Genomic DNA, 24,055 nt, shown 5'->3' on the forward strand with positions numbered 1-24,055 from the left:
CAAAGAGACAGTCACAGAGGAGCTCCAAGCATCAGTAAAAACTGAGAGCTTTACAAGCCAAGAGCTTTCGGACTTTCTTCAGTTACTTATTTTCTTTTTGTTTGCTTTTGAATATCTCAAATCTCACATTTTTTATTTTATAAAATGCAATTTATAGTCTTACTTTCAGTTAATAATGTGATCTGTCAATGGGTAAATTCCTATAAGGCCTTTTTGAAGGTTACTCACACCTACTCGCTAATCCTATAAGGAAGTTTCCCAGAGCACGTGCTGGAGAACAATGCCCACTACCTGCAGCTCTCAACCTTTGAAGTGAGGAATTTTTTACAAGATCACAGAAGCAGAGATGGTCCGAGGAGGAGTCTCAATGTGTGTGGGCTGCACATGTTCCACAGTTATTTGACAGGCACTGAAGACTATAGGACACCAGCTCTTACTCATGCATGAGACCACAGTCCCCACGCTGCACTGGCACCCACACACCACCAATACCCATTCTAAAGAGGAAATATATTCCTCATGTTGTGGTTGGCAGCCGCTTTCAGTGCTGGGTAAAGAGCTGCTGTGGTAAAGGTGTCAGTTGTCTTAATCACTGAGAGTTGAAGGAGGAAAAACCAAGAACTCTGTGGTTTCCAGCTATACTCACAGAATGTTCAGAGGTAACAGGAGAATCACCGTCCAAAGCTTCAGCTGTAGCCCATTCTCTATCAATTCAGCCAAGCATACCCCTACTCCACAACCATCTTGAAAATATAAATATCTACGATAAGAAGGGTACAGTTTCATATTTACATTGGTAGTATAAGTAAGCAAAATGGCTACACGCAAAGATGGCAGCCAATTCCACTCCCTGCTGTGGCTTTCTTGAGTGCATTTGACAACAAGCGCAAAGTAAAAGTTTCCTCTGGATTTTACTACAACTTAGACGTGTCAAAGACTGGGGTGTCTCATGGGGCATAAAGGAGGTGAAGGAAGTAGACAGAATCCCAAGCATCAAGACAGACAGACAATATTACTCTCCAAAAACCCAAGCACGTGCCCGTGCCTGTATGTGAATTCCACTGTATTGGCCATTCGATTATTGAATTCAGTTGTGTATATAAATTTAGTATTATCTTGCTCTAGAGAGTTTTTAAACTTTCTCTTTTTTTTGATTTTTGATTACAGAGCTTTACCCGAAAGCCTGAGGGTTGATTCCCACAGAGACATGCATTCTTGCGCCTGCTCCTTCCCGGGCTTGGCACAGGGAAAGCATGTCGATAAAAACAACCTTGGCACACGTTCTGGTAACTATCCACTTTCAGTTTCCCATTTGCTTCACCCTTGAGAAGTGCAGTGACCATAACCTTGCTTTCCGTGTCTCTTAAAATGCTTTTTATCATCTGCCTTCTTTATATACTATTTTATTTCATTATGGAGTGAGAGTTCCAGGCCTTTAAAATGTTTGTTTCATCCCTTGTGGATTCCTTATAGATACCATTTAATATTTTTTCTTTAAATCAAAAACTGCTACAATGTAACACTTTTTAGTCTTGTGTGTGTACATGCATATACACACACGGACATTAAAACCTTTATTACTTATTTCTAAGCTCGCCAGAATGGGCCTAAAAAGAGAGCTTATGGCTTCATTCTCTAATCAGTTGACTTGAAATGACTTTTTTTCTTATTTCTCCATCTTAAGAAAATTAAAAGTGATAGAGATACATATGATAGACAAAACTGAAAAAAAGTCTACACAAGGACTAAACAAGCTAAAAGGAATTGGTGACCCTTATAACAGGAGAATCAGAAAGACTTTCTCTGTAGCCTTCTTAACCTTGTTTGGAATTTCCTTTGACAGGCAATAGCCTTTCATACCAAGTCTCCTCCTCCATCACTTTCACTTGTCATCAATAAATATGGTGTCATTTTCATATGTTTTCTTCTTTCCTTCTGAATTTGGGATAGGCCAAAAAAAGGCCAAAATGAAAGTGTGCAAATACCTTAATATAGACTGTAAAATACAATTGTATAATGCATCTGGCTTCCCTTGCCTTTTGAAGCAGCAAGTCAACATGTCAACCAAGCCATGAATTGTAAACCAGAATAAATTGCATTAATTTGTTGATCAATTCTATGTGTTGGTTCAATTTTAGAGGTTTTTGTTGTTTTGTTGTTGGAGTATTTTTTGAACAATGAAAATTATCTTCCAAAGTCGGTTACGCTGGAGCCAGAGCTATCTATTTTCTAGATAATTTTCTAAAGCAATTCTCCTGGAATAGTGCCCACTAATCTCAACCTCCAAATTTTCTGACTTGCCTCCTTCAAGGTTAAGTTCAAATTCCACTCTTCCACTCTGCCCTGAATTTCCAAGGTAAAATACAATTCTATACTCTAGACTATAATAGGACTTATTTTTTTTGCCTCAAATAATCATTTGTGATATACAACTTTTCTCTCCCCCAATATTCTGCATCCTATTTAGAGCTAAGATCCATGTCTTTCTATCTTCCAAACCACCGAAAATTACATTGCTCATAGGTGGAAGGTACTTGCCTTGTCTCAGATGAGACTTTGGACTGTGGACTTTGAGTTAATGCTGGAATGAGTTAAGACTTTAGGGGACTGTTGGAAGGGTATGGTTGTATTTTGAAATGTGAGGATGTAAGATTTGGGAGGGGCCAGGGCAAAATGATATAGTTTGGCTGTTTCCCCATCCAAATCTCATCTTGAATTGTAGTTCCCAGAATCCCCATGTATTGTGGGAAGAACCCAGTGGGAGGTAGTTGAATCATGGGGCCAGTTACCCTCATGCTGTTCTGGTGAAATCTCATGGTTTTGTAAGGGGCTTTCCCCCCAGCTCAATCTGCACTTCTCCTTCCTGCCGCCATGTGAAGAAGGATATGCTTGCTTCCCTTTTCACCATGATGGTAAGTTTCCTGAGGCCTTCCCAGCCATACCGAACTGTGAGTCAATTAAACCTCTTTCCCTTATAAATTACCTAGTCTTAAGTATTTCTTCCTAGCAGTGTGAGAATAGACTAATACATCATGTAAGCCAATTTCTTATAATAAACCTCCATGTATTACACATTGGTTCTCTTTCTCTGGAGAAGCCTGACTAAAACAATAGATATACCAATTAACCCTCCTGCTAGCAGTATGTAAGGGTTCCAATCTATAGATGCCTATTTGCTTACCTTGCCTGCAAGTCTTACTCTCCTACAAGGCTGCAGCTAGTGTAATCTTCCAGGTGGTGAAAGAAAAATCTGGTTTTATGTTGTGTCTCTCTCTAAAAACTATTCAGATATGTCCCCTGGTCTGCATTACAGATGGAAGTCAAAATTCCATTAGGCACATCAATAACTTTTCAGATTTATTTCTGACATTCTGCTGCCCTGGTGAGCTGCAACTCCTTTTTTAATCATAGAATCTACTGTACTAAAGCTTTTCCTGAGACTCTAAAGTATCATAAGCTGAGCCTCTTTGCTGGTGCAGGCAGGGAGAGAGTCTCACCCTCACAGTGTCTTCCTTTCCTGTAAGGCTGCCTCTCAGGCCACCTCTACGGGTATAGAAAGCCTCAGAGCCCAGGGTGAAAACCACATCTTATACACACCCAGTGCCCTAGTCAGAGAGGGCCAGGCTCTGCCTCCTGCATGAACTTTACACTTCCACTGTGCCCTTCTTTAAGCCATCAGTACCCCCAGGACATCCTTCCCTCTCTGTCTTCTCTCTTCCCCAGACCCCAGCCTCTCTAATTAAAATATTCCTTCCAATTCTTCAAAGTCCAGCATGACTTTTCTCTACTGTGACCCTCCATGGTTCATTCTGCTGGAGTTAAGGTCTCTGACTCTTCAGAAAAATCAACTGGGATCACTCTAGTGGTGTCATTTAGCAGCTTGAGAACCTTGGACAAGTGAGTTTACCACCCTGAACCTCAGTGTTGTATCACAGGAACACATTACCTCCCCATGGTACTTCATAAGGATTAAATGAACTGACACTCAGTTGCATCCTACAGAGCAGGCACCCGGTAAACACTAGGTGGCAGAACATTCTGAGTGGGTCACTCATTTGGGGGGTATTTCTGTAAATGCAACTATATTTGCTTTAACTGGCTAATAAAGCCAGAGACACGTAGGTGACAGTAATTTTCTCCATGGCCCCACAAACTCTGCCAGAAAGGGCTACCTTGAAAATGTTGTCCCCCAAGTCATCTCTGCATATTTTCTCACAAACTAGGTAAAAACAAATGCATTTATTCTTACCATTAGAGTCTCTAAATCAATTGTTAATAAAGAAATGCCTGTTCTGGAAAGAACACATATTTTCAAATAACTTCATATTAGTAGTACCATTTATTCAGAATAAGATGTCCCATTTGCTCTTAAACTCTAGGCTGAAAGCTGGAGGGGGGTAGCATTGATAGGAGGTGCAATGGCCAAGGTCTCCTTCTTTGAGGGCCCTGGAGGGTTCCCATGTCCCCCAGGCTGACAGTTGCATCAGTTTGCAACTTTATCTGCTGGGACATATGCGAAACTTGGGGCCTTGGAAAGACCACTAGACTTCACTGCACTTCAATGTCATCACCTGTAAGATCAGGCAATACAAACGTTCAAGTGCACACAGGAGATTCAAGGAGGAAGTCTATAAAGATCCAGACTATGTAAAATTCCACACATAATAAGCTATCAGTAAATAGCAAAAATCAACATATTTACAGAGCATAAGGCCCAACTCCTTCATCCTTCTGAAGTTCTTACAATCTATTATATCAACTAGGATTTCTAGATTCCAAGTCTGATTTCTTTTTACTATTTAATTATTTTCGACTCCCCCTTTACAGTATACAAAAGTACAGTATTTGCAATCCCAGTATGTTGTTACTAAAGTACATAAGAAAATTTTAAGCACACCTAAGGTTAATTTTGAAATACAAGTAATATTTTTTAAACTCACTATCATTCTTAGTTTTAAAAAGTGAAGCTCTCAAACTCTCAAAATTGGGTAGAATGCCTTCACTAGCCCGTTGCATCAATCTGCTCTTTAAAATATAAATGATCAAAACAAGAGCAATGGATCATGGCTAAGGATACCATCATGAAGAATTCAAACTAGATGGACAGCTGGTACCCCTTCCTCTGACTGATAACTGACTGAAAATCTCCACCTTGTATTTTTTTAAGCCCCATGAAGGGGACAGCTTTCTTTTCCTAACCTCAGAAAATAGCAGTAATGACAAATCTGGATGAAAACAACAGGAAATATTCCGAGGACCATTCATATGTGATGCTAAAAATCCTACCTTTGCATAACAACCATCATTTAGTTCTTTACAGGTTAGCCCCATCCTCTATCCTGAAAGGTCGAGCTATTTTCAGTTGGTTGTCCTGTGACAGAAACCAAAACAGCTAATGTGGAACCCAAACTTTAAAGTCACACCACACAAGGCAGCAGTGGGGAGTGCATCCTGTTCTAGTTTTGGTGGCTCAGGCCTTGCTTCCAATGGCTCACTCTATGTTAAAAGCTTTGCCAATCTTCTACTTCACCTGCCTGACTGATTTACTACACAGTAAAAACTTCCAAGCAGAATTTAACAGGTGTCTACATACAACAGCAAATGAGGACTTGTATGGTGAAATGGAGTCTTTAATAAACATTTAACTAAAGAAACATTGCAGATTGACACTCTATAAGCCTCACCTATATACACAAAATTAGTCTTCACCCTAGCCACACCTAAAGAGAAAGGGAAAACTAAATACATGAAGATGTTTCTTACCTCTTGACTATTTGATATTCCTCATATAATTCTGTAATTGTTCTTTTAGCACATAGATCCCTTAAAAATAAAGCACTATTATGTCAGATGTCATATAATGTTCTTCTCTATACAGCCATGGGGTATAATTTGAGAGACACCACACAAGAAACACACAGCTCCAAAAATATTCCCTTCTTTAGATTGTCACTAATATCTGAAAATTTCATTATTCGTCCTTTTGGATCACAAGCATAGGAAATAATAATAAGATGTATCATTCTCTGACTACCATGGGCCAAGTTCTTTAAATATAGCATCCCTCAGCCATTCAACAAATAGAATGGTACTACCAACCCAATTTCCTGTTCAGGAACCTGAGATTTAGAGGAATGGAGCAACTAACACAAGGTTGATGAAAAGTGATGACTATAAACTCAAGTGTTTCCAATATACTACAACCAGTTCATGTGGTCATCACTAGAAAGACAAAACCACAATCTCTGGTAGATAAAGCAAAAAACACTCCAAGGGATCATTGGGTTCTTTCTGCCACCACAGCTCAAATTTATGAAGAACGTGTCCTCTCTAGCTAAACCTGGAGGAGGTGAGAGATGGAGCCAGGGCCAAGCACGGTGGCTCATGCCTGTAACCCTGGCACTTTGGGAGGCCAGTGGCTCATGCCTGTAACCCTGGCACTTTGGGAGGCCAGTGGCTCATGCCTGTAACCCTGGCACTTTGGGAGGCCAGTGGCTCATGCCTGTAACCCTGGCACTTGGGAGGCCAGTGGCTCATGCCTGTAACCCTGGCACTTTGGGAGGCCAGTGGCTCATGCCTGTAACCCTGGCACTTTGGGAGGCCAGTGGCTCATGCCTGTAACCCTGGCACTTTGGGAGGCCAGTGGCTCATGCCTGTAACCCTGGCACTTTGGGAGGCCAGTGGCTCATGCCTGTAACCCTGGCACTTTGGGAGGCCAGTGGCTCATGCCTGTAACCCTGGCACTTTGGGAGGCCAGTGGCTCATGCCTGTAACCCTGGCACTTTGGGAGGCCAGTGGCTCATGCCTGTAACCCTGGCACTTGGGAGGCCAGTGGCTCATGCCTGTAACCCTGGCACTTTGGGAGGCCAGTGGCTCATGCCTGTAACCCTGGCACTTTGGGAGGCCAGTGGCTCATGCCTGTAACCCTGGCACTTTGGGAGGCCAGTGGCTCATGCCTGTAACCCTGGCACTTTGGGAGGCCAGGCTCATGCCTGTAACCCGGCACTTGGGAGGCCAGTGGCTCATGCCTGTAACCCTGCACTTTGGGAGGCCAGTGGCTCATGCCTGAAACCTGCACTTTGGGAGGGCAGTGGCTCATGCCTGTAACCCTGGCACTTTGGGAGGCCAGTGGCTCATGCCTGTAACCCTGGCACTTTGGGAGGCCAAGGCAGTTGGATCACTTGAGCTCAGGAGTCCAAGACCAGCCTGGGCAACATGTTGAAACCTCATCTCTACAAAAAAAAATACAACAATTAGCCTGGCGTGATGTATTAGTCCATTTTCACGCTGCTGATGAAGATATTCCCAAGATTGGGCAATTTACAAGAGAAAGAGGTTTAATTGGACTTACAGCTCCACATGGCTGGGGAAGCCTCACACTGAAGGTGGAAGGCAAGGAGGAGCAAGTCTCGTCTTTACATGGATGGCAGCAGGCACAGAGAGAGCTTGTGCAGGGGAACTCCTCTTTTTTAAACCATCAGATCTCGTGAGACTTATTCACTATCATGAGAACAGCATGGGAAAGACTTGCCCCCATGATTCAATTACCTCCCACCCAGTCCTTCCCACAACACATGGGAATTCAAGATGAGATTTGGGTGGGGACACAGCCAAACCATATCACGTGGTAATGCACACCTGTAGCCCCAGCTACTTGCGGGGCTGAGGTAGGAGAATCACTTGAGCCCAGAAGCTGGAGGTTGCAGTGTGCCAAGATCATGCTACTGTACTCTAGCCTGGGTGACAAAGTGAGACTTTCTCAAAAAAAAGAAAAGAAAAAATGGAAGGAAGGAAGGAAGGAAGGAAGGAAGGAAGGAAGGAAGGAAGGAAGGAAGGGGAAAGAGAGAGAGAGAAAGAAAGAAACAAACTAACTAACTTAGATTTGGTACTGCAGGAAGAACCTTGAACATCCAGAGGTTGAAGTGAGTGCTGAGTGTCCAGCAGAAGGCAATGGTGCTACGTCGCTGTGATAAAAGCCCTGAAAGGAAGGCATCAGGATCCTGAACCCATGTGTTGCCAGCATCAGTTTAATCAAGGCTTAGGTTATCATTAAGACAACATAAAACCTGCACTTTCTCCTACTACATTCAAATTTGAAAGGCATTTCTACTCGGACACAACAGCACAGTCAGAAAAATGAAACAGACTCCCAAGATTGCTCCTTCAAAGTCGTAACATCAAAGCATCTAGAAACGGAATTGGAGAATGCCACAGAAATACGAGAAAGCATTCTATAGCTTCTACTTGGGCTTTATAGAAACAAATGTTGTAGGTGGATAAAAAGGGATAAAAAAAAAACTTGCCCTTACCTGACTGTACCACCTGTATCACCTTCTGCCAAGTTCCCTGTGGGTAAGTGTAAAGAGAGCAGGAATAGTAGCCAACATCATCTTCAGAGGCATTCCGAAAGAAAAGAGTCATGTTGTTGGAAGCCATCGTTGAATTCAAAAAGTAAACCCGCTCAGCATAGGGCTTCCTTATGACCATGCCATGAGTAGGGCTGAAAATGGCTATGGAATCCTTCTCGGTCCCGATCTTGAACCACTCCACCTGTGTTAAGATGCCCACTGATGGGTATACACATTCTAGAGACATATTCTCAGCAAAGGGAACTGATGTATGCCAAAGCACCTCTTCACATAGAGCTGAAATACACAACATCACATTAATTCCGTTAGCCTTGATGATGGAAACACCAAAGCAATATCTTACACGTTTGAAGCCCTAGCAAGATAGTGCATTGAGATCACAGTAAAGGACGACAGTTTCTGCCTTCATCTAAAAAGGTGTCCTACTGATCACTGGAAAATGTAACTTTTAGTTTTTCTGAACAAGTGAGAAATTATCCTAGCCAACTAAAGAGCATTGTAAATTCTGAATATGCCACCCTGTAGGAACAAAAACAGGAGCAAAACTTTTAAATGAAGATACAAAGATCATCTTTACCTCTGTATACATGAAGAAGAGCCAAAAGTAAAGTAAGATAATCCATCTCTGGAAGCTGTTTAAAAGGCTGGTCTATTTTAAAAAATTGCTTTTTATAATGTGACATGCAGATCCCAGCACAATGCAGTTTCCTTCCTCTCAGATGTTATCAGTCGTGTCTTCTTTTTCTAGAGTAAGAACACAGGAAAAAGGCCTTAGCTTAAAAGACACAGGTTTGCTCTCATATGAGGATGGGCAGATTCGAGTTACTTCTCTCTCGGGGAACCAGTCGGCTTATTTTCAAGCTTTCATTTTCTACAAGGAGTCATTCATACAACAAACATGTGCTGCATGCATTCTCTGTGCTTAACTCTGCCTGCCTAATACAAAAAAAAAAAAAACTATTAGAACTTACATTCTATGGGGAGGAGGCAGAAACTAAAATAAAGATGTAAAAATATAAATAATAAGTGAAAGGTGGTGCATGCATGGAGCAGGGAAGTCCTCAGTGAGAGCATAAAATGAGGCAGAGGCTGGAGTGGGTGGAGGGAGCCAATGCCCAGTACTGACAGCCCATCCTGTGGCCTTCCTTTCACCTCTTCCTCCTTCCTGATCTCAGGCATTTGCGTTGGTGAGGACCAAAAAACAAATCAAAAGTCCATCAGATACAAAAGCATGGTGGCCCAGAGCACATGCAGATCTACCATTATGTGAGACTTAACTTTTGATTTTGAAATAATTAGAGTCACAAGAAGTCACAAAGAGAGTACAGAGTACAGAGAGGTCCCTGCTCCCAGGTTCTTCCAGGGGTCATATCTTACATAATTATAGTACAATGTCAAAACAGGATTCATTTTTCAGGTTCATCATTGCTCTCCTTTTATAAAATACAAATTCTAATTTTTTATTTTTTTTTTTTGAGACGGAGTCTCGCTCCGTCGCCCAGGCTGGAGTGCAGTGGCGTGAACTCGGCTCACTGCAAGCTCTGCCTCCCGGGTTCATGCCATTCTCCTGCCTCAGCCTCCCGAGTAGTTGGGACTACAAGCGCCCGCCACCACGCCCGGCTAATTTTTTGTATTTTTAGTAGAGACGGGGTTTCACCGTGTTAGCCAGGATGGTCTCGATCTCCTGACCTCGTGATCCGCCCGCCTTGTCCTCCCAAAGTGCTGGAATTACAGGTGTGAGCCACCAAGCCCGGCCTAAAGTTCTAATTCTTAAGAACTTGTTAGGAATATATTAGCACATCAGTGTAAAAAGTATACCCCTATAAAAAGAAGAATTGTATAAATGCATTTGACCCTGGTAAGAGTGTCAAAATAGAAAATGAGTAAAAATTGGGAAAAGTAGGAGCAGAAACCACTGAAGACAATTTTATCTAATGCCAACCCTGAACTTTGTGACTCAGTCTCAAAATGTATCAGCAAGTGTCCACTACTCAGCATGAGTATCTAATGTGGGAACTTTCTCAGGGAATATAAAATCAACAATGTAATGATAATCAGAACAAATTGTAATGTGTGCATATAATCAAGCATGGTGTTACTTTGTATTTATATGGCATATTTTCTAAAAGCTTTCACATCTGTGATATTATTTGTGCCTCTAGTTGTTTTGTGATGTAGTCAAAAGAGGTATCTGTTATCTCTGTTTTGTACATAAGTCAATCCAACAATTCCTCCAAATTTTACTGAGTCCCCTGCTTAGTCCCTTGGAAATACAGTCATGAAGAGGACACATCTCTGCTCTCGGGTTATGCATAAGATAGTGGCTCATATCAATTTTAAAGGCAATTTATCATAGCAAAACGTGATCATCTCTACACAAAGTCATTTGCTAAGTTTTATGACAGCCAGAGAGAGGACAAATCATTCTAACAGATTGTGGAGAAGGTTTTATAGAAAAAGTGGGAGAAAGACAGAGGCGTGACAATGGGGGAGTTTCAGGAAATGGTGTGACTCCAGTCTTGCGGGTGGGGAAGGGACCGAAAATGAGACTGAGTCTGGATTGAAAGGTGACGTGAGTGACACACATAAAGGAACTGAAACGTGGCAATCAGAAACCGTGGCGTCATGCTGATGTCTGTAACTCCAGCACCCAGCACAATTCCCCAGGCAAAGCTGGCTCTCAGTAACGCCTGTGACGTCAACACATCCCTGAGAGGAACATGGAGCCGCCCAGGAGCTGATGGAGGAAGGGGTGCACACAACTTCGCGTTTTGGAAAGATAATCTTGGTCACTGTACAGAACAAACAGGAGTGGCAAGGACATGGAAGACTTCCATCAGAGTTGGAAAAATTAATTTCATCTATTATGTCCTAATGACAAGATTTTCTCCTGACAGGCACAGGCAAAAATAAAACTACAAATCCCGGGCTAAACCAAGTCCAGAGAATTCCTGAGGTTCTCAGGACAGGGTCCCCCTAAGTACCCCTCCAGCATTCATATCTTCTGCCTCAGAACTGTGTCCCTTCGCACACGAACACACACATCGACACACGCACACATTGACACACTCACACACTCAAACGCATGAACCCACACATGCTCTCTCCCACACACGCACGCACTCACACACACACATGCAGTCTCACGCATGCACTCACACAAGCTCTACCACAGTCACACACACAGCATGCACGCATATACATATACACTCACACACACGCTCACACACTGTCTCAATCACATGCATGTACATACACTCACATCCACGCACACTCACACACATCCATGCACTTACACATGATCACACTCACATATGCACACTGTCTCACACAATCACATGCGTGTGCACACTCTTACACATCCACACACGCACTTACACATGCTCTCACACTCACATGTGCACACTCACACTTTCTCACAATCTCACAGTCACATGCATGTGCACACATACTCAAACACTCACATATGCATGCACTCACACACATGCACACACTCACACGCATGCACTTATACATGTCCTCACACATGCTCACATATGCACACTGACACACAATCTCACACAATCACATGCATGTGCACACATACTCTCAAACACACTCATACATGCATATACTCACATGCACACACACGCACATGCATGCACTTACACATGCTCACACACATTTGCACACACTCACACATTCTGTGTCGCTCTCTCTCTCACACACACACACACACACTGCACCTGGAGTGATCTCAAAACAGAGTGTATGGCCAAAGTCTAAAGTACTACCTGCTCTTTTAGAGAAAAAGTTTTTCATACCCCCGGTCTAGTTGGAAAGACAGACATCAGACGAACATACAAATAAATGCACAGTTATGAAGCGCATGTCACGTTATGAAAAGGAAGCAACACACACAGGCATGGGAGAGAATGGCTGGGGCTACAGCCAAGCAGAGGCTGTGTCAGGTTGGTGGTCAGGAAAGGCTCTCGGGCAGTGAAGTGTGTTCTGGAATCTGCAGAAGCAGGAGGCTGTAGCCACATGCAGGGTGTGGCCAGGTGTGAGGACGAGTAGTCCAGGTGGATAGGAGAGCAGGTGCACAAAGTCAGAGACTTTGTGGAAGTTTTTCAATCATTGTAGCTGGATCCATTGAGAGGAGATGGAAACAGAAAGATGTAGAGATGAGTGGGTGGGAGTACATTTGCCTTATACACTTCCTGATACAATTCTAAGAGCAACTGGAGATTGTTAAGCACCAGAATAATATGATCAGATTTAAATTATTAGAAAGATAACTGACCACCACCCATTTCACTTTCCTCACTCCTGGCAGTATTGTGCCTGAGTTTGAGTATCCACCCCTTTCCACACACCAAGGGATATTATGACAAATCTAAGCTATTCTACTGAAAACTATGATTTTGTGCGTGTGTGTGTGTGTGTGTGTGTGTGTGTGTAGAGATGGGGACTTGCTATGTTGCCCAGGCTGCTCTCAAACTCCTGGTCTCAAGTGACCCTCCCACTTCAGCCTCCTGAGTATCTGGGACTATAGGCATGAGCCACCACACTCAGCTAATTTTTAAAAATTATTTTTTGTGGAGACAGGGTCTTGCTACATTACCCAGGCTTGCTTGGAACTTCTGGACTCAAGTAATCCTGCACTTGTACATGTTGGCCTCCTAAAGTGTTAGGAGTACAGGCATGATCCACCACGCCCAGCCTGAAAACTATGATTGATTTGAGGGGTCAGAGAAGCCAACTATGGCCTGAGTTGGCCCATCAGAGTGAAGGAAGTTATTCACATTCCATACCAGAAAAACAGCACGGAATACGAACAATTTCTCTTCTCTCCATCCCTGTTTCTATTTTTATCTCCTCTCATTATGCATGAACAAGAATGCTGTCCTGGTTACCACCGGCAGCCATATCGAAGGACAAACAGGGTGGTAGAGAGAGACAGAACGAACGTGGGGCTCAGATGGCGTTACTGAGCTACTGAATCCACCAACTCTGAAGTCTGAACATACTATATAGAATTACAAGGGGCCCTGAATAGCCGGAATGATATTGAAAAAGAAGAAAACGCTGAAAGACTAATATTTCCCAATTTCAAAACTGTAGTACACAGCTACAGTAATCAAAAAGTGTGACTATTGGCATATACATAGACAAATAGACCAAGGAAACTGAAATGATCAAAACAGATGTTAGGCAGGATGCGGAGAAAAGAGAATATTTATACACTGTTTGTGAGAAGGTAAATTAGTACAACGTCTATGGAAAATAGTTTGGCGATTCCTCAAAGAACTAAAAATAGAATTACCATTAGATCCAGCAGTCCCACTACAGGGTATCTACCCAAAGGAAAAGAAATCAATATATCAAAAATATACCTGTCCTTGTATGTTTATTGCAGCACTATTCACAATAACCAAGATATGGAATCAACCTGAGTGTCCATCAGTGAAGGATTAGATAAAGAAACTGTGGTATATATACACAATGGAATACTACACAACCATAAAAAGAAGGAAGTCTTTTGCAGCAACATAGATAGACTGGGAAGCCATTATATTAAACGAAACAGCTCAGACACAGAAACTCAAATACCACATGTTCTCACTTACAAATGGGAGCAAAATAATGTGTAACCATGGACATATAGTATGCAATAATGGACATCAGAGACTTGAAAGAATGGGAGAGCAGGAAGGGGTGAGGGATAGAAATTACTTAATGCATACAATATATATTATTCAGGTGGTGGTTATATTAAAAGTCCAGACTTCACCACTACATAAAACTGTCCTTGTACAAAACTGCCCTTGTACTCCTTGAATTTATACAAATAAAAATAATAATAAGCCCATACATCTATGAACAATTGATATTCAACAAGGTGCCAACCCCACTGAATGGGGAAAGAACAGCTTCTTCAATAAATGATCCTGGGGCAACTGGATAGCCACATGCCAAAGCACGAAACTGGATCCCCACCTCCCATGAAACACAAAAACTAACTCAAAATGGGTTGACCTAAATATAAGACCTCAGACTGTAGAAATCTTAGAATAAAGCACAGGGGTACATTTTCAAGACCTGGAAGTTGGCAATGGATTCCTAGATATGACACCAAACCTATGGGCAACAAAAGACAAAAAATAAATTGGGCTTACCAAAATTAAAAACTTTTGCGCATCAAAGGACATTTTCAAGAAAGTGAAAAGTCACTCTACAGAATGCAGGCACATATTTGCAAATAATCTATCTGATGATGGTCTAATATCCATAACATACAAGGAACTCTCACACTTTAACATAAAAGAGACAACCCAATTTTCAAATGGCAAAGTACTTGAATAGACATTTTCTCCAAAACATGCTCAACATGATCAGTCAGCAAGGAAACACAAATACAAACCACAGTGAGAACTCACTTTATATCTACTAGGATGGCTATAACCAAAAAGAGAAAAGTAAGTATGTTAGGGAAAATGTGGAGAAATTGGAACCCTTGTGTACTGCTGCACAAAGGTTGTAAAGAAATGTAACATAATGCAGCTGCTGTGAAAAACAGTTTAGAGATTCTTCAAAAAGTTCAACAGGATTACTATATGACGCAGCAGTTTTACTCCTAGGTACACACTCAAAAGAATATACTCAAACCAATACTTGCAGACCAATGTTTATAGCAGCATTATTCACAAAAGCCAGAAGGTGGTAACAACCCAAACGTCTGTCAATGGGCGAATGAATGAACAAATTGTGATCAAATCCATACAACGGAATATTACTCAGCCATAAAAAGGAATGAAGGGCTGATGCATGCTACAACATGAATAAGCCTTGACAACATTATGCTAAGTCAAACAATGCATAAACAAAAGGCCACATTTTGTAAGAATCCATTTATATGAAATATCCAGATAGTTAAATCCATGGAGATGGAGAGCAGATTGGTGACTGCCAGGGACTGTTGGAAGGAGGGAATAGGGAGGGACTGTTTAAGGTATGGGGTTTTCTTTGAAAATGATGAAAATGTTTTGGAATCTGATAAAAGTGGTAGTCGCAGAACATTGTAGATGTACTAAATGCCACCGAACTGTACACTTTAAAATGTTTAATCTTGGCCGGGTGTGGTGGCTCACACCTGTAATCCCAGTACTTTGGGAGGCCAAGGCAGGTGAATCACTTTAGGTCAGGAGTTCAAGATCAGCCTGGCCAACATGGTGAAACTGCATCTCTACCAAAAGTACAAAAATTAGCTGTGCATGGTGGTGTGCAACTGTAATCCCAGCTACTTGGGAGGCTGAGACAGGAGAATCGCTTGAACCCAGGAGGCATAGGTTGCAGTGAGCCGAGATCGTGCCACTGCACTCCAGCCTGGTCAACAGAGCAAGACTCCATTTCAAAAAAAAAAAAAAAAAAGTTTAATCTTACGTTGAATAAATCTTAGGAGAACAATGTCACATGAATTTCACCTCAATTTTTAAAAATTATTGAATAACAAGAGTTCACATTCACCCCAGGTCTTACCAATGGATGACGCCACCCCATCTTGCTGTTGGCCACGTATTTATCTATTTCAGTTGATCCTCCGACCACCCCGGTCCAAAGATGCCAAGTATATTCTAAGAACACAGTACATTATCATAGTGTAGTCTAAGCATAGAGTCCACGGACACACTCTGTGTCACAACTTTGTGGTAACAGCTGGAAATAAATAATGCAAAGGATCATGATAGTCGAGGTTGCCAGATAAATGATATATTTTTAAAAATCATTATGTGCTTATTAAACAAATGCCAAAACATATATATTTTCTGAGGGAGGGGTCAGGGTTGGGTAAAGCAGGGTAGAGGGGCAGGTAGAGAGGTAGAAGGGCAGAGGGCCAAGCAGGCATTTGCAACACTGTGCTGCCTTGCATCCTCAGACAAATGAGATGAAACATAGTATCATCCACTCTCTGTGGCTTCTACAATCAAGCCCAAAGCGAACTTCCTCACTCAGGATGAAGAAACGAGGTGCGGCCGGGCGCGGTGGCTCAAGCCTGTAATCCCAGCACTTTGGGAGGCCGAGACGGGCGGATCACGAGGTCAGGAGTTTGAGACCATCCTGGCTAACACGGTGAAACCCCGTCTCTACTGAAAAATACAAAAAGCTAGCCGGGCGAGGTGGCGGGCGCCTGTAGTCCCAGCTACTTGGGAGGCTGAGGCAGGAGAATGGCGGGAACCCGGGAGGCGGAGCTTGCAGTGAGCTGAGATCCGGCCACTGCACTCCAGCCCGGGCGACAGAGCAAGACTCCGTCTCAAAAAAAAAAAAAAAAAAAAAAAGGAGGACTGGAAAAGGGTACTAACTGGTAATAACTTGTAGGAACTCCTTATTCTCAAGGCATCTAAAGCCAACTAGTCAAGAGATGAAGAAAACTTAAGCGTATTTGCACCCTGGAATCGAGGGCCCTAGAAGTCACGGATTCGAATGAAAGGGGCAGAAAGACTTCCAGCTGAAGACAAAGTTCAGCTGTTACGACTTTGCTAGAGATGAGCCCGATTTATCAACATCTAACCAAAGACAAATAGAGATGGCGCTTGAGCTATTTTTGTTGCGTCAGCAGCCAATTTTTGCATGATTTATGAAGGGATTTTGGCTTGAGGTTTTTTTTCTAATAGAGCTATCTGTACAAAAGAGCTTTGTCCTCAAGGAAGTCATTAATCAAAATATTACTGGATTTCTCTACTATTAAAAATGTCTCAGCTAACCACAAGAGCATGAATTCATCTCACAAGCTTGCCTCTGAATGCAGACTCCTAGGTGGCCTGGCGGGGTGGGGACAGGGAACACTCTTCAGCCACACTGTTCATCTTCCCGTAGGCTGTCCACGCAGGCAGAACCTTCCCTGTCACCTCAGTTTCGTTGTTTCTGCTACTTACAATATGTCCTGCTTCCCCAGATGTCTCTTCGGTTTCTGGGCATTGGGAGGAGTCTCCTGGTGTCTACTCAATGACCCCACCTTCCCCAGTTGATGCAAAGACACCTGATGTGTGTGATGGAGAATGTGCTCTGATATCTTTCGACACTTGCTTGGAAAACAATTTACATGCTGCAAAGCAGAGGACTGCTAACAGAAAATCTCGCTCAGCTCACAACAAGTGACTGGGGCTGGGACGATAACAGCGTGAGGTCCTTTGCTCCCTCCGCTTGTTCTCAGATGTGAGGGTTTGTCTGCCTGCCGTCTGCTGGGATGCCCAGCTGTTAAGACACTCCTGCTTCCAGTAAGATTTCCATAGGAACACAATAGCCTGGGTTTCTGCTCCCTTCCTCAAATAATCCCATTAAGAGAATCTTTCCAATGTGGGCCGCATGGTCTACTCTAGACCATGATGCCCTTAGAACCTTGGCAAGTCATACACATGTCCCCAGGAGTGAGGCTACTACTGAGTGACCAGTAGAACCCCACTTCCACTCAACGCAGACTCCCGCTGGGGTTCAGCAGGGATCCTCTAGGACAGGGCTCTGAAACTATGGCCTGAGGGCTGCATGCAGCCCACTGTCTGATTTCCATAAACAGTTTGGTCGGAGACAGTCATGCTCATTTGGTTACATACCATCTACCACTGTTTTTGTGCTACGATGCTGGAACCAAGAGGTGTTAGGTGACAACTGACAGACACCACGTGGCCTACAAAGCTGTAAATATTAACTATCTGGGCCTTTACAAAAAAAGCTTCCCAACCCTTGAGTAGGATAATAAATCTTTGAATCATGGACATTTATTATTTAAGTTCATCCTTTTTCAGTCTTGCTGGAGAGAAGGAAGATTTAGCTTGATAGACCAGGTGCTAGTAAAATTAGCTCAGTTTTCTTATTCTCGAGAACTTTACTATCAGATCTATTATAAACACAATTCTAGAGACAGACTGACAAAAAGTACTTAAATGGCACCCTTTTACTACAAACTGCACCCCTCATTAAACTAACAGTTTACAGAACACCGAGCACTTAACTTACTCCAGCTTTTTCTGGCAGCTCTCTTTTCCTGCTGCATCAACTTGCCATGGTTTCACTGGCAGCCCCCACCCTTTCGCACACAATTGATTTAAAAAGTTGAGCTCAGACACATCCAATCTTTTTTCTGAGAAGGTTACTAACCTTGAGATGTGAGTGCTGCTCGCTCTAACTCTTCTTCCCATCTGTGTCTTGGTTAAGGGCTTTTATCGTATCCTGTTTATCATCCTGTTTATCGCGGCCTCTTAGCCTCAACCCCCTCTTGGTCACTGCAAGCTCCCGGCTGCTCCCTCCCTTAATTAGCACTGCAGGAGCTGCAGGGAGCTTTCAGCCCACTCGGGAGCTGACTCTGCCTGTGCCCCTGAGCTCTTCTCTCTACCAGAACTTCTTCAGATAGCAACTGAAGTGAAGCACTAATATTTCATGAAGCGGGGTTTTTTGAAGTCAGGTTTACCTGTTTCTGGAAGCAGCTTTACCATTGCAGCTACCCAGACTCATTTCAAACTCAGATAAAGTTCTGTCCCTCTTTTCCCCAAAGAATCTACAATTTGAAAGGACGCACTTCTCCTTTGTTCTAGCTCTAAACAGAAACTACACTCCCCGCCGAAATCAGTTTGTTTCTTTGCCTTTTCTTCCCCGTTTTCTTTTTCTGCCAATCAAAGCATGTTAGATTCAGCTGTCTCTTTAAGTCAAGAAGCTTTCTTATCTCTGCCCATATCTAAGTATGTTTCAGTCTTACTTTCTAGATACTCTCTTTTTTTTTCTTTGCCTCCCATTCTCCGACAGAAAAAGAACACAAGTTGGTGTTTCCTGAGAACTAACCGTGCATGTTTAGCTAGCTTTTTAGCAGCACCAGGCCATGGCAAACTTAGTTTTATTGATTCCTTTGATTTATTAGGTTATGGAGGTTCCCTCCTGGTTAAACCACCGTGAAGGATTGTGGCTGAGGCTTTAGTGTGTAAAATTCACAGAAAGACTAGGAAGGACCACATTTGACAGGTGAGAAGGCACTCATGGGGCTGCCCTACCCTGCACATTTAATTACGCCTCACAGGTGCAGGACTGGTCTCTTCTGCTGGACCACTGCATGTCTGAAAGCAAGGGAGAAGAAAGTGCAATACTGCCTGTAATGACACAAGTGTTTACTGAGCCTTCTCGTGGGCCAAAGGTAGCCAGAGGTAGCCTTCCCAAACACCTGCCTGACTCTCGTCACTCCCTTCAGTGCCTCACTGTCCTCAAGAGAATATCCAAATGTCTTACTGACTTGCAAGGCCTGTGTCATTGATCGCTGCCATTTTCCCGGTGTTATGTCTTATAGTTCTTATAATTCTTCTGCTCACCCCTAGTCTTTACTGCTCATCCACCTTACATTGTGTAATTTGAGGACAAAGCGCTGATGGGGCAGGGTGTTCTCACATGCAGTTTCCTCACCTTCTCTTATCCCTCTCCCATCCAGCAAGTCTCAGCTCAAATGTATCTTATAAGATACTCTCCCTGGGGCCTGCATCTGTCCAGTGAGTTTCCTGAGAACCCCAAATACGTCCTCACTGAAACACCACATCCTATTGTGATGCCTATTCACCCTCTGCATTTTTTACTAGAGTCTTATAGGCACTCCCAGGCCCAGGTAAAATCTCATCCCTGCTCTATCACATCCTTGCACAGGGCCCTTGCCCACACCAGGTGCTCAATCAGCACTCGTAGAATGAGGACGAAGCCATGCAATCACTTCCATCTGTATGGTTTCCATATCGTGGTCACAATCCCAATTCCATCTTGTTTCCAATCTGCCATCGTTGGGGCTGGGTTTTTGTTTTTTGTTTTTTTGCCTCAACTTTCGATTTTTCTCAAGGAAAAACACAAAAACAGCCTTGACCCAAAACACCCACTGATTTTTGCAGGACAGACCCCAAGACAAGTTTTCTTTTGAGTCAAAACTCTTCTTCAAAATTATTCAATGGGCCCTGAAGTGAACCTCACACATCATCTGAAACAGTCACCGTCTACCCACATGGTTCACAATAGGGTGAATGCAAATCCTATCTATCATGACTGCTTATACCTACAGGGAACTGGCTTGAAAGTATCTTTTAATCTTTTGCTTACTCCCTGACTCACAAAATCCAGATCGCTAGAGGCTAGGGGGTTTTCCCAAATTACTTTTTCATGGTCACTCCCTAATTCAGTGTTCACAGGCAAATACACACACACAGACACACACACACACACACACACACACACACACCCTTCTCCTTCTTATCACCCACATCCCATAAATAAGCTACTGCTATTTTGCTTTTTATTTTTATTTTTTATTATTTAGCTATTGCTATTTTTAAGGGAAGCACAATGGAGATATCTTTTGTTGTTTTTCTGTAGAGGTCTATCCTCTCTGGTTTATTTAGCTTCTTCTTGGAGGCTCTCGAAATCTTGTAATAAATACAAAGAACCCAAGACTTAGCTTTGAATCATTTCCAGAGAAACACAAGCATCCCAAGATCTTGGCCCCAAGGATGCAACATTGTTCCCCCAACATGGAACTACAAAATTTTACTTGGCAAATAGGGGAAATGTTGAAACATCACATGATCGATAATAAATTACAAAACAAACAATAAAAATAACCTGAGACAAATGAAATTGCCCTATCCCTCCAGAGAACAGATGTCCTAAATGTTCTAACCAGCGGAACAAATGGGCGTAAAGAGGGAAAGTAGTGAGATAGAATGAAGATTACCACTCAGAGATGAACAGAGCCCTTTCTCCAACATTTTTTCATGACCCTTACAAAAGGCTTTTTGAACAATTTAAAGCAAAAGTACTCTTCAACCTTACCAGTTGTTGACAGAAGCAGGAAACAGCAGAAGCCATCACATCCCTAGTTGCAGCATCGCATCAGCTCCCTCCTTCCTCTTTTTTTCTAAGGTCACCAAGGCACTAACTTGCTGTTCTAACAAAGGGTAAGGAAAGAAAGAACCAAGCATTTACCCTGCCTTTCCTGTACAATTTATAATTCAAGGTGACCCGAGTTTCTCCTTATAGAAAAATTCAGCTACTAAGTGGAAAAAACAATCATAGTTATTTTTCATCACCATTTTGCAACCCTATTGAAATAACAGAGGGAGACAATTGTTAATAGATGCTAAAACCATGAGGTGGAAGGTTAATGGGGAACCTTATAATGAAAGGTGCTGCTGATTGACAATACCTAGCCCTTGGATCAACCATAATCTCGCTAAATACGGCACAGTCAGGCATGAGGGGCTCCGGACAAGATGCAGCAGGAAGAAAGCAGCGCCACCTAGGAAGTCCTCTTCCCTAAGTAGCTGAGCCTGAATGCAGCCACGCCTCTAGAAGTAACCAGCAGTGCATAGAAAATACAGGCAATAGCTGGGCGCGGTGGTTCACACCTGTAATCCCAGCACTTTGGGAGACTGAGGCAGGCGGATCACTCTGGAGTCTGAGACCAGCCTAGGCAATATGGTGAAACCCCGTCTCTACTAAAAATACAAAAATTAGACGGTTGTGTGGTGCACATCTGTAATCCCAGTTACTGGGAGGCTGAGGCACAAGAATCACTTGAACCTGGGAAGCAGTGGTTGTAGTGAGCCAAGATCGTGCCACTGCACTCCAATCTGGGTGACAGAGCGAGACTCCATCTAAAAAAAGAAGAAAAGAAAAAGAAAATACAGGCAATAAAAGACTGAGTTAAAAGACACTAAGAGACCACAAGGAAGCAACAAACCGAACATAGAAAGCAGAAGCTACTGCAGAACAAACATCTCAGTTTCCTCCAGCAACAAAAGGCAATTATGATGAACACAACCAGTAAATGCCAAAAAGATACTTGACTTTTTTTTTTTTTTTTTGAAACGGAGTCTTGCTCTATTGCCCAGGCTGGAGTGCAGTGACATGATCTTGGCTCACTGCAACCTCCACTATCTGGGTTCAAGTGATTCTCCTGCCTTAGCCTCCCCAGTAGCTGGGATTACAGGCATGCACCAACACGTATGGCTAATTTTTGTAATTTTAGTAGAACAGGGTTTCGCGTTGTTGGCCAGGCTGGTCTAGAATTCCTGACCTCTGGTGATCCTCCTGCCTCAGCCTCCCAAAGTGATCGAATTACAGGCATGAGCCACTGTGCCTGGGCAGATACTTGATAATTTTAAATATCCTTTCCTGGGAAAGACTCATAGCCATTTTGTAATTTCATCAGCATGATAAAGAACATTTATGAGAAACCAACAGCAACCTTGATAGACACGAGAGAAATCTCAATTCAGTTTGGAAACAAGACAAGAATGGTCACAATCACTGTCCATATCTAACATAGTCCAGAGGTTCTAACTAAATGTGATAGACTTTAAAAAGGAATAGGAGCTGTAAACCTTGAACATTTTTTAAAATGTATGATTTGTAGGTGATCCACCTAGAGAACACGGTCAAATAAAACATAAACGAATTTAATAAGCTGCCGAGCAAAATAATTTTAGAGGACTTAGTTGCTTTATTGTATGTCATACCAAAAGAACAGCAAAATTTACACATGCATATGTATATGGAGGCATAAATGTGTGTTCGTGTGAACAGATCTGAATGTATCTCAATAATTTATAGGATTTAAACAAAGAAATTTGCTAATTTATCAAAGGAAATAAAAGAAGTCTTGAATAAATGGAGGCATGCCCTATGCTTCTCTATGGCAAGACACAATGTTGAGAATGCATCCAAAATATTTTTTTAGTTACCTGGAATTTTATACTCTTTTACATTATTAAGCAGGTCAGGCTATGAACAGCTATTCACGAGGCACTTATTGACAGCACTCTGTAAAAAGGTCTTCACTTAGTATATTGCAGAAATGTTATATGTTTGCACAATCAATCACTGAAGAGCTTTTGCAACACACACATCCCAATAAAAGTAAGCAATGGATGAACTGCTGTGAAAAGTGCTCCCAGGAGCAGAAATCCACACCCTGGTTCTTACCTGGTTTTAGCATTGCCAAGGGCCCAGCAAACTTCACCTACGACTCCTTCGGCTACTGTTCTTTTCTTCCTCCACTGTTTTTAGTCCCCCTCTCTTGAGGGTCTCAAGGTTTCAAGGAAATAAGTACTTACACAAACATCTTAAGCACTCCAGACCTCAAGTATCATGCCCGGGTACGTGCTAAGTTCTTCTTTGGGAATTTTTCTAAATGACACCAGGAAGCAGCAGCCAGCACAGCTATGTGGACAAACAGGACTTACAGATACCCACTATCTCTTTCCCCCAGTTCCAGTCTCCTGACAAAGCTCATGCCTTTCTCCTCTGCATTCCACATCCCCTTCTGCTGCAACTATTTGATAACATTGCACACTGCATTATGGCTACTTAGTAAAGTGGGTGAGAGTTGCCATCCTGTAAGTAAAAGAGTGTGAGCTTTGCAGAGAGACTTGGGTTCAAATCCTGTTCCATGCCTGGCTAGCTGTGGGACCTCCAGTCCTCAGCGCACTGATGGCAGCACAGATCCCGGCTAGGCCATGGCCGGTCACCCAGGAAGGCAGCCCCCACCTCATGTTACCCGTGGCCCAGTGGGCTCCACTCTTGTCAGGGTCCACTGAGGGCGTTTTAACACTCTCCATGTTAAAAAGGTTGTTTTGCCTCCTGAACTCTCAATACTGCTGTGTCTCAGATTATTTAAAGAAAATTTCATTTTC

At 42.7% G+C, this 24,055-nt stretch overlaps 1 protein-coding gene across 9 annotated transcripts in view; it reads right to left on the reverse strand.

Annotated features, from left to right (window-relative positions):
* CD226 (CD226 molecule) overlaps positions 1-23,535 on the reverse strand; it is a 125,006-nt gene extending 101,471 nt beyond the window's left edge. Inside the window, exons 1-4 of one of the 9 annotated variants that reach the window (XM_033175421.1) lie at positions 18,501-18,778; positions 15,888-15,982; positions 8,947-9,113; positions 8,310-8,645 (exon numbers count right to left, since the gene is read on the reverse strand). In XM_033175421.1, the coding sequence (XP_033031312.1) occupies positions 8,310-8,645; positions 8,947-9,052 (442 nt within the window). In that variant the 5' untranslated portion in view covers positions 9,053-9,113; positions 15,888-15,982; positions 18,501-18,778. The other 8 variants (XM_033175463.1, XM_033175412.1, XM_033175439.1 and 5 more) reach the window with 8 other exon arrangements.
* Positions 23,536-24,055: the final 520 nt, after the last annotated feature.

This window comes from Trachypithecus francoisi, unplaced genomic scaffold, assembly GCF_009764315.1.
Source record: "Trachypithecus francoisi isolate TF-2019V2 unplaced genomic scaffold, Tfra_2.0 Contig01474, whole genome shotgun sequence".
Lineage (NCBI taxonomy): Eukaryota > Metazoa > Chordata > Mammalia > Primates > Cercopithecidae > Trachypithecus > Trachypithecus francoisi.